This window comes from Cnephaeus nilssonii (genome assembly GCF_951640355.1).
Source record: "Cnephaeus nilssonii genome assembly, chromosome: 3".
Classification (NCBI taxonomy): Eukaryota; Metazoa; Chordata; class Mammalia; order Chiroptera; family Vespertilionidae; genus Cnephaeus; species Cnephaeus nilssonii.
In genome coordinates this window covers 54,881,826-54,899,305 of record NC_137074.1, presented here as the reverse complement: position 1 = coordinate 54,899,305, position 17,480 = coordinate 54,881,826, and the positions used below count along the sequence as shown (strand labels likewise).

Sequence of the window (17,480 nt, the reverse complement as noted above, 5' to 3'; positions counted from 1 at the left end):
TTTGTCTGGAAGGACATCCGGAAGGTGTCCCAGTCTAATTAGCATATTTCCCTTTTATTAGTATAGATTGCCCAGAGAATTTCCACCCTCCACCTTCCCATGACATGCCCTTCTCTAAATGTGCCATTTCCAGTGTAAAAAAAAAAAAAAAAGTATCAATACTTTGATAATTTTTACATTAAGTAAATTATTTCTAGAAAGCCAAAGAAACCAGCAATGTTTGGGTATGGAATCTCTGTAGACAGATGTATTGAAATGCATTTGCCTTATACAGTTCAAGCCATGGAAAGCAATGAGGATGAGTTTACAATTACTTCTGTGTCATTGGAGCTAAAGCAAAACAAAAGAACAGTCGATTGAGGATCTTGTGTAAATATCTAGTAAATAAGTACCTAGTAATTCCTTCTGATTTGGGCCATTGGGATCAAAGCTTCCAATACAATATTATGATGAATACCAGCGGGATGTTTATAGACCCACTGACCATTTAGATAAGATGGGTATCCTATCTAATAAAGAGGGAATATGCAAATTGACCATCACACTATCACAAAGCTGGCGGCACCCATACCCACAAGATGGCGGCGCCCAGTCCCCTCAGCCCCCCCCCCCCCGGAGCCCCCCAGTCCTTTCAGCCCTACCAAGGGAGGTGGTAGCAGGCACACGGTGCGGCCGGACCCACCCTCAGCCTCCCAGCTTCCCAGGGCCAGCCCGAGGCACAGGCAAGCCTCAGATGTCGGCTGCCCAGCCGACGCCCAAGGTGCAGGCAAGTCTCCAATGTCGGCTTTCCAGCTGCCCAGGGCAGGCCCGAGGCTCAGGCAGCCTAGGATGGTGGTTGCCCAGCCACCCAGAGCCTCCCGAGGCTCAGGTAACCAGGGCCAGCCGAGGCTTGCGCTGACGGCAGTGGCAGCAGCAGAGGTGTGATGGGGGCATTGCCTTTCCCGATCGCTGGGTCGCCTCCTGCCCCTGAGGGCTCCCAGACTGTGAGAGGGTGCAGGCCGGGCTGAGTCCCCCCCCCCTCCCCCAGTGCATGAATTTTCATGCACTGGGCCTATAGTCCTATCTAATAAAAGAGTAATATGCAAATTGACCATCACTCCAACACACAAGATGACTGCCCCCATATGGTCAAAGATGGCTGCCCCCATGTGGACACAAGATGGCCAGCAGGGGAGGGCAGTTGAGAGGGACCAGGCCTTCAGGGGAGGGCAGTTAGGGGCAAAACAGGCTGGCAGGGGAGCAGTTAGGCATCAATCAGGCTGGCAGGGGAGTGGTTAGGGGGTGATCAGGCTGGCAGGCAGAAGCGGTTAGGGGCAATCAGGAAGGCAGGCAGGCGAACAGTTGGGAGCCAGCAGTCCTGGATTATGAGAGGGATGTCCGACTGCCTGTTTAGGCCCGATCCTACCGGAATTGGGCCTAAACGAGCAGTCGGACATCCCTCAAGGGGTCCCAGATTGGAGAGGGTGCAGGCTGGGCTGAGGGACACCCTCCCCCATGCATGAATTTCGTGCACCGGGCCTCTAGTATTGAATATAAAACAAGAAGACCCTGTATTTTTTTTTTTTTTAGCCATTACACAATACAGTGTATGAAAGACATGTGTTTGGGGTATGAACTCCAGAAGAGTGAGTTGAAAATGAGTTTTTCAGTCTTGAGTCGTGCCTTCAAAGATATGTGGGAAATGATGGGCCAGCCTCATGAGTTACGCATCCGGGTGCTCATGATCCAGTGGAACCTTGGGTGGCACATGCACAGGCTCTCTGGCCCCAGCCTCGCCCTTGTAGGAACATTGTTCCTGGTCTTGGGGATACTAAACCCACAAAACAAATGAAACTGTTTTCTCTTTTTGTCTAGGAGGTGTAGTTCTTCACTTTCAGCTCACTGTGTGGTCAGAAGAAAGAAGGCTGAATTGACATTTTGTGATTAGAAAAACAGTGGTTTACAGTCCTGTGGATGCAGCCACAAGGCACTTGCCACATCCTAAATTTGTACTCTTTGATGACTTATATACAATGTATTTTGCTTTCAGAATAGTTCTGTAAAATTTACACTAGGACAGAAAGGGTAGAAGCTTTTTTTTAAAGGTGTACATAAACGTAAATAAATATGAGCTGAAACTTTGTAAAAGGGAAATTGAGTTTATAAATGAGCCATAGTTAGATATAACAAATGTCTAGTATATTCAGTTACTCCTCATGTGTACACGAGTATCTTCTATTTTGCTTGCTAAGGAAGGGTGACCCAACTAAAAGAAGGACAATATTTGACGTAGACATTGGGCTTGGTACAATGTGTTCAGTGCACAAACTCTCATGGGCTTTATTCTACTTTTCATCTCCATGTCAAGCAGAGCTCTCATCTCCTGTATTGCTTGGAAACATGTTGCTGTGATTAAAATCCCAAAACACGCGCGCGCGCGCGCACACACACACACACACACACACACACACACACACACACACACACACCAATCCTGAATTCCTGGAGCCATTGCCCCAAGGCTTAGTCTCACAATACTGATGTAGTGACTCTAACCCCATGGTGTATCTGAGACCCCAGTCTCCTCACTTGTTCCTTTGCTCCTGTCCTGTAGATAGCACTATAGATAAGGAGGCTTGTGTCATCTCCTGGGAATCACCTCTGCTGCTGACACTTCCAAACGGTGGAGAAGGGGGCAACAGTGGCCTGGTAGTCCGAGGGTGTGGCTCCCTTATTCTCGGAGGAAATTCAGACACTGGTTATAGGAATGTTACTTGAAGTGGGGAAGGAGGGTGGCACAGAATGGCACCTGGCAGGATTCAGTTTTTCTTTGCTTTCATGATGCATAATACTTTGAAGATTTAAAAATGGCCTTAAATGATCTAGTCTAGCCTTTAGAAGAATATATAGGTGGAGTTAAGGGACATACAGAATAAAATCACAGTAATAGATTAGGGAAGACTTTTATGGTTTTATTGATTTTTATTTAACTTAAAGGATGCTTCCTATGGGTCTGAAGTGCTCTCAGCATTTTATAAATATTAACCCCTTAATCCTAATAACAGTCCTATGGCATAGATACTAATATTATCTTCATTTACTGATGAGGAAACCGAAATACAGAGAGGCGCAGTAACTGGTTCAGAGTCACACAGTTCGTCAGTGGTGGGGCCGGGCTCTGAAGGCATCCTGTCTAATCTGTCCATTCTATCCATAAAGAAACAGAGGCCTGAGTGTGTGTCCATTGCCACCTAGCTAGTTAGTGGCAGAGCAGGTTCAGAGCCCAGGTCATCTCTGTGTTGCAATCCACTGAGTAGGCACCAGTAGATTGTTCTTATATTAGATAAGCAAGGCAGGAAAAGTATCAGACCAGCAGCGCTTCTCAAAGTCAACTTCAGAATTATCACTATAAGATGAGTGTTGGTGTCAAGAATTCTCTAGCTATTGGTTAAACTTCGGAATATTTTCTGTGACCATATAGCATGTCTTTCCCTCAAGTACTAAGGAAGACATTGGGTGGTTTTGAGAAGTAGCTTGGGAATTGAAGAAAGTAGGGATGAAAGTATGAGAGTCTGCCAATGGATAAGAGTTTGTTGGCTCACTTGCATTTCCTTTGTTTCATTAGTATCATTATATTCCCATGGCCACGCACTTAAGCTTATGCCACTCAGTCTATGAAGCTGGACCCTCAACCTCATGGGTTATCCTGCCAAGTTTCCTATTTTTCCAGTTGTGGCTGAGATACCAACTATAGGATACATTTCCTATAGATCCAGAGGCACTGGTTTTTACCTTTTCATTGCTTCTTGAAGCGTTCTGCATTCATCTTAGTTTACTTCCTTGAAGTATGTGTTTTGGGTTAGGGAGAACACATTTAATTTTTCTAGAGGAAAATTATTGTATGTGCTAGTGTACATATAATTAAACATCGAGGAGAAGGCAGGAAGACGAGAACTTTTACACATAGTTGACAGAGTAACTCGGAGAGCAATGTGATAATACCTAGTGAAGTTGGTGATGTGCATTCCCTAAACCGAGGCTCCACCTGGATATATATGCTTTAAATGCCATGGGGTTGAGAGTGGTGCTACTCAATGTGTGATCTGCAGATGGTGAAGGTTTGTGAGCTGTTTGCTTCCAATTCACAGTGAGATAAATAAGTAAAGGAAATGAGAGTGAGCATTTAGAAGCTTTTATAATAATTTGGCATTTCTGACTTCCAAGAAATTGACTTTGTTTGTTATAAAAATACTAAAGGCCTGGTGCATGAAATTTGTGCACTCGGGGGGAGGGTCCTTCGGCCCAGCCTGCGTCCTCTCACAGTCCGGGAGCCCTTAGGGGATGTCCAACTGATGGCTTAGGCCCCCTCCCCACAGGGACATCCTTAGCACTGCTGTGAAGGCGGGAGAGGCTCCAGCCACCACAGCTGCACTCGCCAGCCATGAGCCCAGCTTCTGGCTGAGCAGCGCTCCCCCTGTGGGAGTGCACTGACCACCAGGGAGCAGCTTCTGCATTGAGCGTCTGCCCCCTGGTCATCAGTGCACATCATGATGTCTGGTTGTTCTGCCATTTGGTTGATTTGCATGTTAGCCTTTTATTATATAGGATTGGCCCAAAACAGACTAGATATAAGGAAACTGGGTCTCTTACCACAGATAGTTTGGGAAGCTTTGTCCTAGAGGAATTCTCACACATATGTAAAGAGACCTATACAGGAATGCTTAAAATCACTGTACACCTGTGTGTACACATACACATACACACACACACACAAACACACACACACACATGCTTGTGTAACAACCTAAATGTCTACTGCTTTGAAAATGTATTATAAACATCACAGCATGTCCTAAGAAAGAGTATTCAATGATTAAATAAACTAGATCTACATATATGAACACAGATAAATCAAATTTTGAATAAAAGAGCAAGTTAAAAAATGATACCTACATTATGATCTAACCTAATAATAGGCAAACATGCAAATTGACCGCACCTTCGCTACGCCCACAGCCAATCAGAGCGAACAAGATGGCGGTTAATTTGCATATACGGGCGCTGAGCAGCCTGGGTCCCGTAAAAATCCTCTGGACCCAGGCCGATCAGAGCCTGTAGGCCCGCGCTTAGGTCCTAAGCGGCAGGGGCCCAGAACACCCCCTGGCCACTGGGAGCCTTGGCGGGCGGGAACATTCCCGTGTCGCCATAGTGACGCGGGAATGTTCCCGCCCCCAAACACTTGCAGCAGTCTGGGGTCTGGGACCTAAGCTGCTCAGAGCCTGTAGGCCCGCGCTTAGGTCCTGAGCGGCAGGGGCCCCAGAACGCCCCCTGGCCAATGGGAGCCTTGGCGGGGCGGGAACATTCCCGTGTCGCCATAGCGACGCGGGAATGTTCCGCCCCCAAACACTTGCAGCAGTCTGGGTTCTGGGAAACATCCTTCAGACCCAAGCCTCTCAGATCCTGTAGGCCTGCGCTTAGGTCCTGAGCGGCCTGGGTCCCATAAACATCCTCCGGACCCAGACCAATCAGAGCCTGTAGGCCCGCACTTAGGTCCTGAGCGGCAGGGTCCCAGAATGCCCCCTGGCCACTTGGAGCCTAAGGGTGCAGGCGCCAAGGGGCTGGGTCCCGCAAACATCCTCAGGACCCAGGCCAGTCCGAGCCTGTAGGCCCCTTGCTTAGGTCCTGAGTGGCAGAGGTCCCAGAATACCCCCTGGCCACTTTGAGCCTATAGGTGCAGGAGCCAAGGGGCTGGGGCGGGGCGGAAACATCCCCTGTCACCATAGTGCCCCCAGCCGCTTGGGAATGCTCCAGCATCAAGAGGCAGTTTGGGTCCACGCCCCCAGCCTGGCGCACATGATGGGGGGCTGGCTGCTGGCCTCTGGGGTGTGTTGAGACCCTTGGCGGCCACCGCTGCGTGCGGCCCAGGGGTCCCTGCATGCCCCCCAGCCTGGCGCCCATGGTCAGGGCTCATACAGGAGGCAACCAATCAAAGTGTCCCTCTCACATTGATGTTTCTCTCTGTCTCTCCCTCTTTCATCCACACTCTAAAAATCAATGGGAACATACCCTCAGGTGAGGATTAAAAAAAAAAAGCATATCCTATGAAAGACACATCTTGAAAATGCCTAAAGAAAGTTGTCATTTTTTCTTGGTGAAGGGACTGAAGTCCGTGTTGATGAAAACACCTTGGTGGCTGTGGTGACTGGTAGTGGCTGCAACAGCGGGGTGATGGGGCTGCTGCCTTCCCCTGATCAGCCCGGTTGCCTCCCACAAAGGAGCGTGGGGAGCGGGCCTAAGCCATCAGTAAGACATCCCCTGAGGGCACCCAGTATGTGAGAGGGGGCAGGTTAGGCTGAGGGACCCCCAAACCCAGTGCACGAATATCGTGCACCGGGCTCCTAGTAATTATATAAAATGTAAAACACAAAATAACAATATATTCATGTACACAATAAATGCTAACAACATGAATGGGAAAGATGATTCAGAAAAGAATTAAACTCTGGGAAGGGAAAATGGGTAGTAGGATTGCAAATAGGCAAAAGTAATAAAAAGGCTTCAACTATATGATATTTTATTTAATTTTTTAAAAACTAAAGTCAATGTGGCAAAAATATTTACATTTATCATATCTGTATAGGTGTTAAACTTTTTCTGTATTTAAAAATATTTCATAGTACAATTAACCTTAAAGTATGATTTTTTCTGATTTAGAAAGCAAATGGTACATACCAGAACATCCGGGGGACCCATTTTCTTCCCAGTGACTTAAAACCAGGTATCCGTCTAATGGGCAGTTTCTATACCTCAGGGCTGATGAGGAAGCATCCTTTAAGAGCCTGGATTCTGATCCTAGTTGTGACAACTCAGTGTGACAGTGGGTTCCCATGTCAAAACCTTCATTGTTTGCTCTGAAAGATTCATGCTACTGAGACTGCTTTCAGTATTGAAATTTTATAACTTATACTAGTAGCCCAGTGTATGGAAATTCATGCACATTAAAAGGGAATTGATTAGACGAAATATTTTAATATTGCTATTTGCCCTTTCTCTATAATAGAAGTGTCAGAGATGAAAAAATTAGTAAAATGTATATGAAAAGAATATATAAATTTATTAATAAATAAATAATCATATGATATAACAACAACAAAGACATGATATGAAAACAACAAAAACATGATGTAAAAACAACACTGATACAAACAATGACTGATAAATTGATTAAACTTATTCTAATATCTCCCTGTACACCACATTAAGAGTGAAAACACTTTCAGAGTGCTTGACTGATTTCCCTTGCGATGAAATATTTATAACTTTAACTTTAACATCACACACTCTTCAAACTCAAGAGAAAGCAACATATAACTGACCATGTGCGAAAACGGGTTCAGGTAGGAATATTCCTACTCTGTGTAGAGTTTGTCCTTGTGATTTATTAATAATCATCGCAAATGCTGGGATCACGGGAAACTATCTTCAAATTAATTTAAATGGGAGGCCAGTGTCAGATGGGGACAAATCAATTATTGGAACAACCTCTCCTGCGAGGAATGGGGCTCCCTCCTCCCTCCTGTCAGGGTCCTGGGTGCAGGTGAATGGGATTCTTGGCTGGCAGGCTGCTGACATCAAGCTGTCCAACAGCTGATTCTGTGAGGAATGGGGCTCCCTCCTCCCTCCTGTCAGGGTCCGGTTTGAAGGCCAGCCATGCCCCAGATCATGTGAGACCCAAATTCCACTGTGCCCCGACCAGGGCCCAGAGCTCCCTCCCACCATCGCTGCACCCAGGCTGGGCCCGACAGCCTGCTGTCCAGTCGTCCGTCCGGTTGTTTAGGTCATGATGGCCCCTGGCTTTTTATATATTATAAATATAGGATAAATGATATATAAATGTGTATTTGAAATATTACAAAGACTGGTGACTTCATGCTCCTTTTTATAATAATTATGTAGGCTAAGGGAGTACCTGGAGTGAACGCAGATGTAGGAATAAGATTCGATATTTGTGCGGTGGATCAGATCTGGATTTAAATCTTGCCTCATGGCCACTTACTATGAGCCTTTGTTTCCTAAAATATTCTGTTTTTCTATTTCTTAAGATAAGAAAAAAATAGCACCTACCTCAGCTTGGAAGGATTTTATGAGATTAACAGTATTATTGTTGAAGATGTTACAAATAAGTGCCATCACTGTTGTGCCTGGGAAGGTACTAAAATAAATCCTCAAACAGCTCATCGCAGCCATCTTCCAAAGATGAGAGGAGCATAACATGCCAATCGGCCTTTGAAGTAGTAATAAATGAAATGATGCTGCATTCCTTTATAACCATGCATTTGAAGTGATTTAGTAAATGTTCTCATCACAAGAAAAAAAAATTGTAACTATGTGAGATGTTGGATGTTAACTCAACTTAGTGTGGTAATAATCATTCCCAATACATATATATACTAGTATATATCAAATCATGCTGTACACCTTGGACTAATACAATGTTACATGTCTCAAAACTGAATGCCCTAACTGGTTTGGCTCAGTGGATAGAGCATTGGCCTGTGGACGGAAGGGTCCCGGGTTTGGTTCTCAAGGGCACATGCCTGGGTTGCAGGCTCGTTCCCCAGTGGGGGCATGCAGGAGGCAGCCGATCCATGATTCTCTCTCATCATTGATGTTTCTGTTTCTCCCTCTCCTTTTCCTCTCTGAAATCAATAAAAATATTTTTTTAAAAACTGAAACAATTATAAATATAAAAGAAATATAAATCAATTATACCTCAGAATTGAAAAATAAAAACAAGAAAAAGTGATTTAGAAATGGTTCTGTATCAGTTCTAACCAGATGATGAATCATACATTGCTTCCAACTCTTGAATTCTCTTCTCTGTGGACTGTGGTTGAATTACCCTAATTGCTTACACAGGAAAAACAAAATAGAGAATATTCTTGGTTATTAATTTGTGTTTTGTAGTTTATACTCTTGCCATTAATTTTACCAGGACTCTCCAAAGCAGAGCCAGATGACATTGGGGGAGAAAGAATCGTCAGTCAGGTTTAGCTTTAGTGCCTCTCAGAGCCAGGTTGGGACTTGCTGTGGAGTAGAAAACTTGGACAGTCATCTGCCTTGCTTACTGACACACGGCATGGCTGATGCGGCTGGGCCTCCAGTTCTGCTGACTGAGTATGTGCTGATAAATCTAGGTTTCGAGGGCTTGGGTTTAATAGAGCCCTGTGGTATCACAGGGGCCTGGCGAATGACAGCCTCCTGCAGCTTATCGGCAGAAGATAAACAGAAAGGCGCTGGTCCCTCTGCGGGCTGGGGAGATGTTTATCACCAGGCTTCTGAGAACAGGAGTTAGACCCATACCAAGGCTTCAAAAGTAATGTCAACATACTGGAGACCACAGCCAGCAAGGAATTCTCTGAGATAAGATTACAACTTTGTCCTTAAAACGGTGCCGGTGCCGACCAAGTCCGTTGAGCCCCAAATGTTCCCTCAGCAGAGAGACCCTGTAAGTTGTCCTCCATACCAAAGGACTTTAGGAACTCAATTTTCCATGTGCTTCTTGATGCAACTATTCTGCTATTTTCTATACTATGTATAAAACCCTAGCAATATCTAAGAAAGGAATTCAATTTTCTGTGTGCTTCCTGATGCAGCTATTATACTGTTATTTTCTAAACTTTGTACAAAACTCTAGCAATATCTGAGAAAGTCCTGCAGGGCCACACAGGTGGTTGTAGACACTGAGCCAGCTCTCCATGGGCAAAAGCACTCACTCACCTTCTCTCTGGATTTTTTTTTCCTGGGTCTAGCCTAAGGGCTCCAAGGCTAGATTAGACCTCGAGTCTTGGTCCAGGATGAAGGCATTAGAGGGAAAGGGAATTCCGTCTTTGAGATAAGTAGGAGCCACTCCAGTCATTTGTTTTAATACAGAGTCATGAGTTTGGTTTAAATATCAGTATGCACACTGGCACTGGAGTGATGGCATTAGGGGTCAAGGTAAAGCAGGTATCCTCCCAAGACCACGCTGGGAATGAGAAAGAAACAGCCTACAGAGAGACAACTCACCTTCAATTGTCATTCAGATACGAACGGCATCACTCCTTGCTTGGAAGTGCCTCCCATTCATTCCGTTGCAGTCCCTGTGCACAGTCCTGGTGTGGCCTCTGGATTCTCACCCCTTCCCAGGGCTATGCCATATACAGTTACCAGGTTAATTAACTAACAAACGAACAAAAAAATAACCCCACACACCCCTTTTTATCATGTCATTACAGTGAAGTCTTACAATAAACTTCATACCCCTAGTTCATTATTAAATGTCCTCACTAATCTTTCTATCCAGTATCTCCTTCTCCATTAATCTTTATTTCATTCAAAAGATCGACTTATGGGCTGTGGTAACTTCACTTTTCCATTTTCCTGCCTCTGTGCTTTTGTCCCCACCCTCTCCTCTTTCGGAACTCCTTCTCCCTTCTCTTCTAGTCACACATCTCTTCCTCCAAACCTTGGCAGTCCAGCCCTTCCAACACTGATCTGACCCTCCTCTGAATTCTGCTGCCTTGTCGTCCAGAGTCCATACAATTAATCACATCCAGCTGTGTGAATTATCTTTACCTCGTGTGCTCTGTCTTGCTATTTAACTCTCTGCTTCTCTCTCTTTCTCTCCGTGTGTGTGTGTGTGTGTGTGTGTGTGTGTGTGTGAGAGAGAGAGAGAGAGAGAGAGAGAGAGAGAGAGAGAGAGTAGCTAGATAAGGGGCCTCTGAAAATAAACTCTATGACTTGCATATCTTTAGAATACACTAATGGGTGCTCCATGACATTGCTATTGGTCGGTAATTCTTCTTAGGACCTTGGTTTTTTCCATGACGCCAGGTGTCTTTGTCTTCTGTCCTCTCCTGTTTCCACAGTACCTGGAGTGGTGCCTTGCACAGAAAAAACTGAGAGTGTCTAGGCAAGTCCTGCCACTCCAGAGAGCGTTCCCTTGACCAGGGCCTGCAGCTGGCCTTGACGTTCTGCCGCATGCCCTCGCTTCCTGAGGACAGAGCTGCCTCACGCCCGGGCTGGCAGGTGCCTTCATTGCCCCTGACCCCTCTCTGTCTGTTTTTTCTCAGATGCATACTCTCATTCCTCAAGTGAAAATGGAGGCAAGTCTGAGTCAGTGGCCAACCTGCAGAGCCAGCCCTCCCTGAACTCCATCCACAGCTCCCCCGGCCCCAAGCGCTCCACCAACACCCTTAAGAAGTGGCTGACCAGTCCTGTGCGCAGGCTCAACAGCGGGAAAGCAGACGGAAACATCAAGAAGCAGAAGAAAGTGCGTGATGGCCGCAAGAGCTTCGACCTGGGCTCTCCCAAGCCTGGGGATGAGACGACGCCTCAGGGAGACAGTGCTGATGAGGTACCGACCTGCGGCCCTCGGGAAGGGCTTCAGCACGCATCCTTCCTGCAGCCCCGGGCACCATCTTCCCCGGGGTGTAGTAAGCTGGACAGTCTAGTCCCGAGTAGTGTCTTCTTAGCCTAAGTGACCCGAGTTCTCTGTGTTCTCAAGACCTTGCCAGTTTGATCTGTGGCCAGTTCAGAGACTGAGCAGCACCTAGCACATCTGCACACAGACACCATTTTGCTAGATTTGGCTCCAAGGGGAGCCAGGTGGTCACCTAGGCCCCTGCCACTGCTAGGGACTCCATGAGAACCTGCTCGGCCTGTTTAGAATAGGAATAAAAGAATAGAGGCCATTTCACTTGGAAAACAAAAGACTGTGCTGGGAGATTGTCGCTCTTTACAAGTGTCTTGAGCACTGCCACCTATGAAAGGGAACAGACAAGCCCAGCTTGCTCCCAGGGGAGAATTATGATTGACAGACGGGTGAACGTTATCACAGGCAAGGTTTCAGCTCAAAGAGAGACTTCACAGTGGGGGAGGGTCAGCTAGTGATGGAATGAGCCTTCATGAAATGAATGGCCACCATACTGCAAGGGTTTGGGAGACTGCATGATCTCCCCTAACAGAGAGACGCCTGTGCTAGCCAAGAGGTCAGACGGGATGACCCTTGGAAGTGCCTTCCAACGCTGAGATTCTGTGATCAAAATGTAGTGGGTCTGTTTGTTGGTAGAATGGGATAGCTGTTTTATCTGGCAAACTAACCTACTCTAGTCACTGATGTGACTAAGAAGTACCACCTGATATGTAACCGTACGCTCTTTGTAATTTTGTGCTGTCTGCCATTTCTTCCTGAGAAAAGGAGCCTGGTGATACTCAGACTGTGTTTTAATAGTCCTTCGAAAACTCAAGAAGTTAGGCTCTCTCTGACCACATTCAGCTTTCCCTTTCACTGGCTAATCCACAAGGTAGATGTGTCTCGTGTGCGCGCGCGCGCACGCGCGCGCGTGTGTGTGTGTGTGTGTGTGTGTGTGTGTGTGTGTTTCCCTCATTTGGTCCTCACTGTCCTTTAAGGTAAGCAAGTATACCTGTTCTACAGAGGAAGGCACTGAGGCTAAAAAAAAGTAGGGGTAGGTTGAGAGAGGAAGTATCTTATATGTTGCTTTAAAAAAAATTGCCAAGTCCATTGGCATCTTTAACTCTGTGGAACAGTGACTAATGCTGCTCTTTTGTTCTAGAAGAGCAAGAAAGGTTGGGGTGAAGATGAGCCAGATGAAGAATCCCACACCCCGCTCCCTCCGCCCATGAAGATCTTTGACAACGACCCTGCGCAGGATGAGATGGTAGGACTTCTTGACTCTCTCACTTGAACGAGGATGTGTAACGCATGTGCTTTCATTTTGTGTGTGTGGTAGGCAGCACTACTCTCTCCCTTGTTGTCTCTTGCACCACAGGTATCCATGGTGGTGTGGGTTCCGACTGGAGTTGGTAGGGTCCTCCCCCTACAAACCCTGGAGGTCTGACTTCATTCTGGGCAGTGTGGCCGTGTGGGTAGAATGGGCAGAGTGGGGAGCTGCTGGTATCGTGTCCTACTGATGAGAGGTCATGGCTTTGTCTTTGGGAGCAGCTGATCCCAAAAGGCACCGTTAGTCTCCCAAAGGAATCTGAGGTGGTCCCGGCCACGATCGTTTTCCTGTGCTTCGTTGGTTGTTTCCCCTGTCCTCAACTCTAGCACCTAGATAATGGGAACTTCCAGGCAAGCCCAGTGCTGTTGACATTCTGCAGGCACAGCATGAGGATGGAGCTCGGGGGAGGTTGCTGTCAGAGGTGGACAAACCCAGCATGCCAGGTTGCTCAGGTTCTCTGTTTTGCAAATGCCCTGAGGCCCACAGGTGTCGGAAGTATGATTAGTGGGCCTCTAATCGCAGGGTGGTCATTCCGGTTGTTCTGGAGCAGAAGCTGAGGTGGGATATGTGTTCAGGTTCTGCCCCGAGGCCAGAGGCTGATCTAATCGTGTGCTCCATCACTCACTTTCCTTACAAGCCACGCTTCCTCTTAGTGTTGCTGTCCTTTGGACTCTGGAGTTGAAGTGATGGTTTCCATTTTTTACTGTACATTGCATTTGCTTTTCAGAATGTCATGTACTGGTTGTGGCAGTGGTAGTCGTGGTGGTGGCGTTGGCGGTGGTGGTGGCGGCGGTGATGATGGTGGTGGTAGTGGCGGTGGTGGTAGTGGCAGTGGTAGTGGTGGTGGTAGCAATGGCAGTGGTGGTGGCATTGGCAGTGGTGTTGGTGGCGGTGATGGTGGTGGTGGTGGTGGTGGTGGTGGTAGTGGTGGCACTGGTGGTGGTGGTAGTGGTGGCACTGGTGGTGGTGGTAGTGGTGGCACTGGTGGTGGTGGTAGCAATGGCAGTGGTGGTGGCAGTGGCAATGGCACTGGTGGTGGCAGTGGCAATGGCAGTGGTGGTGGCAGTGGCAATGGCAGTGGTGGTGGCAGTGGCAATGGCAGTGGTGGTGGCAGTGGCTTAGCCTCTGTCCAGGTCTCCCGGTGCTCTCTAGTGTTCTGCCATGCAGTGGGGCAGCCACCTCGGATGCATACAGCACCACCTAGGATACAGTTCCAAAAGGACTGTGCGGATGCTTCAGCATTTCTGGTGACAGCCCAATTCTTGTTTTAATTCTTCTCTACATTTGGGTCATTACCCACAGACACTAATTGAGGGCTTCCTCTGTGCCAGAGGGACTCACTCCAAGGACAGGATGATGACTAAGATGTGGTCGCTGCCCCCGCTGTGACTCGCCATGAGAAGCACAGTTGTGGCCCCTCCTAAGGTGATGTTGGTGACCCTGGTCTCCAGGGCCAGCTCTGACTCTTGACTATTGGCAACAAGTAGCAAGAAGCCAGGCATGGTGCCCATCCTGGAATCCCTGTGCTTCACCTTGAGGCGGGAACGAGGACCAGCTCACTGTGTTCCCAGAGGCCTATCCATGTAACATGTTCTGTAAACAGCGATAGCGCCCGTGGGCAGTGGGACGCTTGTGTCGCATTATCTGCCATCCCACGCAGCCCTCCGCACCAAGGTGCCAGCTTGCAGAAGATAAGTAAAGGTCACGAACTCTCCCCCTCTAGTAACCCCAGAAACAGCAGAAACAGTTTGTTTGGGGAAAAGGATGTTAGGTTGTTTCTGGATAATTTTTAACTGAAAATGTGGACTTACTCCCAGATGTCTATGTAGACTTTTCTCAGCCAGAAACCAGGAGATGGCAACAGTCGCTTTGTAGACTCGTTAACCCTCCTCCTCCTGCTTGTTTGACTTCTGAACCCTTGTTTTCTGGAAAATTTGAGGATCTCAGAACTTCTAGCAAATGGTGTTGGGTTTATAAAAATAATTTTTACAACAATGTAAAAGGAATTTTTAAAAGTCTACTCACTGTAATGTTGTGCATGTTTCCTTCTAATATTCGTTCATTTGCATGTATGTCTTACTTACTATGTCCTAATTAATTTTACCTCCGTAACTATAATTTCACGAGCGAGGGAGCATTAGGTTACTTATGTGCCAGAATTAGCTTGACCGGCCTGTTTGAGGATATCCCAGGCTGCTTCCAGCTTTGGCTACTCCAGATAGTACTGCCCAGGTCACCTGGTACACACACTGCTGCCCTTGCAAACAGTGCCCGGGAGTAGGGTTACTAGATCAAAAAGTTGATAACTTGGACTTCCAAACAGACTGGCGCTTTTTTCCTGCATTCCCCAGGAGAGGAAAAAGAGTGTCCTTATGTCTCTCTTAATTACACTTATCTGATTTTTTTTTACCCCGTCTCAGAAGTAGAGACTAAACTCACACTGAGATTAGACAACAAGAAGCTTCCTTTCTGAAACTCTTCCCCGAACGTAAGGGACAAGCTGGAAACCAGAGCACAGCCAGGACAGTCGGTCATTAGTATCAGAGGCTGAAGGCGCATGCGTCCCGGGCCTGGGAACACCATTGCCCTCTGCTGCGGTGTGCCAGGGGTAAAAGCTCCCCCCTGCATGGAGGGTTAATCATGTCCCCCAATTTCTTCTCAAGAAGGAGAAGGAAGAAAACATGCCACCGCCCCTCAGTGAGCAGGAGTTCCCAAACCATTGACCAACAGCCACCTGGACCCATCCTTATTGTGGGTGGAGGGGAAGCGGGGCAGCCCATGGCTGAGCCTGCCTTCACTGTGAGCGGGAGAGTCCTTGGTTGCTCCAGGAGACACACACGTCCTGCTAAAGCCCTTTATAGTTTCCCGGTGTTCCAGTGTGGGGACCTTACCTGGAATAGCTGTGTTTGTGGAGGAGTGTGTGTGTGAGGGTGCATGTGTGTGTGACTGTGTGTGTGTGTGTGTGTGTGTGTGTGTGTGTGTGTGTGTGTGTGAAGGAGGTGTCTAGCTTTCTGATCTCTAAGTGCCCTGCCCCCAGCATTTTTGCTTGACCCCAGGTGAAGATCTATATTTAAGATCTGAGTAAAGCAAGGACAATTTAACTTCTTTGGACACACTGGAGGCTAGGTGTTTTTATTCCCTTCATACCCTGGAACAGCAATGAGCAGCCTTGAAATGACCAAAGTCTTGTCTGGCCCCATGCCCATCACCCTCACTGCTATCAGTGGGTGCAGCCCTTACCTATTGGCCTCTCAGGGAACACAGTGACCCCACCCCTCAGCTCCTTTGGTGGCCTGCCTAAGGAGAACCTAGTCCCATCCCTGCTTCCTTCTGGCCAGATTTCCTGACATGGGGTCTGGCAGGCCTGTCCCACACCCACACCCTATCTCCCTCTGTCATCTCTTCCCTCGAAACATAGAGCTTTGCTTGCCTTGCCTGCCTTGAGCTTCGGACTTGCTGTTTTGCTTTCTAATGGCTATTCCTCATTCCTTGCTAATCTGCTTTTCCTTTGCTGCTCAATGTCTTGCAGTCCTCCTCTTTGCTAGCAGCCCGGCAGGCTTCCGCCGAAGTTCCTACTGCTGCAGACCTTGTCAGTGCAATAGAGCAGTTGGTCAAAAGCAAGCTGGTAAGTGGGGGTCCTGGAGGCACTTCTGCCTGTATCTTACCTCCATGTGGCTCCCCGGGGCCGGGCATCTGTCGGCCATGCTCTCCCTTGCACACACCCTCATCCCTCCTACAGCACTGTTTCCGGCTAATGGTGCTTTCTACTAAAAAAGCTGTACCCCAGAGTCCTTTTGTTTTGTGTGTGTGTGTTTTAAAAAATATATATATTTTTATTAATTTCAGAGAGGAAGGGAGAGGAAGACAGAGAAATAGAAGCATCAGTGATGAGAGAGAAGCATTCATCGGCTGCCTCCTGCAAGCCCCCTACTAGGGATGAAGCTCCCAACCTGGGCACGTGCCCTTGACTGGAATCAAACCCGGGACCCTTCAGTCCGCAGGCTGACGACACTTTATACCCTGAGCCAAACCAGCTAGGGTCCCAGAGTCCTTTTGGACTTTGTTTGAGAGTGGGCACCGGCAATGAACAGGATCTTTGCGATTGTGATCTTGATGAAAAGTGAAAAATACTCAAGACAAAATAGCCCCCAGGGAAGTGACATTTGGACAGTGACTGATGTGTGTCTGGTTAGCCCAGAAGCTGACTTTGCTGTGGAGACACAGAACATGGGCTGGATCTGTGAAAGCACTGGGTAATTTTATTTGGGGACCTAGGATAGCCTTCTGGCTTGCAAAATCTTACATAAGTAGACTGCTGATTGTGGAGGAGAGTGGGCACAAGTGTGTGGATACCTCACCGCGGGAAATTCAGAGAGCTGGTGCCCATCCCGCTGTGAGCCTGAGCTGGTTCAGGGCTGCAGCACCAGTGCTGGTGAAAGCGCTCCTTTCTGGGTAGAGCCTCCGTGGCTCCACGCTGAGGTGTGTCGGGGCAGCATGGCAGTCTGAAGCGTTTTCCTTTCCTTGGCTCCCATTTATGTCGCTCACTTGGTTTTTATTGCAACTCCCATTAGGATAAATGCCCGTGCTCCTGCCAGACTTCTGCTGGGCAGTGCTGTTAATCAGCGCCTTTTACTAGTAAACCCGTCTCCATTGGCCCAGGAATGAGAGGAAAACGATGGATGCTCTCTCTAGGGAAAGCTGCCCGCCCGATAATCA

At 47.6% G+C, this 17,480-nt stretch overlaps 1 protein-coding gene across 6 annotated transcripts in view; it reads left to right on the top strand.

The window, feature by feature from the left end:
- The window catches only part of LOC307096988 (kalirin-like), a gene marked incomplete at its 3' end in the record, with an annotated part of 122,212 nt that overhangs the window by 31,122 nt on the left and 73,610 nt on the right, over positions 1-17,480 (top strand). For 2 of the 6 annotated variants that reach the window (XM_079766808.1, XM_079766807.1), the window contains exons 2-4: positions 11,094-11,377; positions 12,597-12,701; positions 16,294-16,389. In XM_079766808.1, coding sequence (XP_079622934.1) covers positions 11,094-11,377; positions 12,597-12,701; positions 16,294-16,389 — 485 coding nt within the window. The remainder of the gene's footprint in view (positions 1-11,093; positions 11,378-12,596; positions 12,702-16,293; positions 16,390-17,480) is intronic. The other 4 variants (XM_079766812.1, XM_079766811.1, XM_079766810.1 and 1 more) reach the window with 2 other exon arrangements.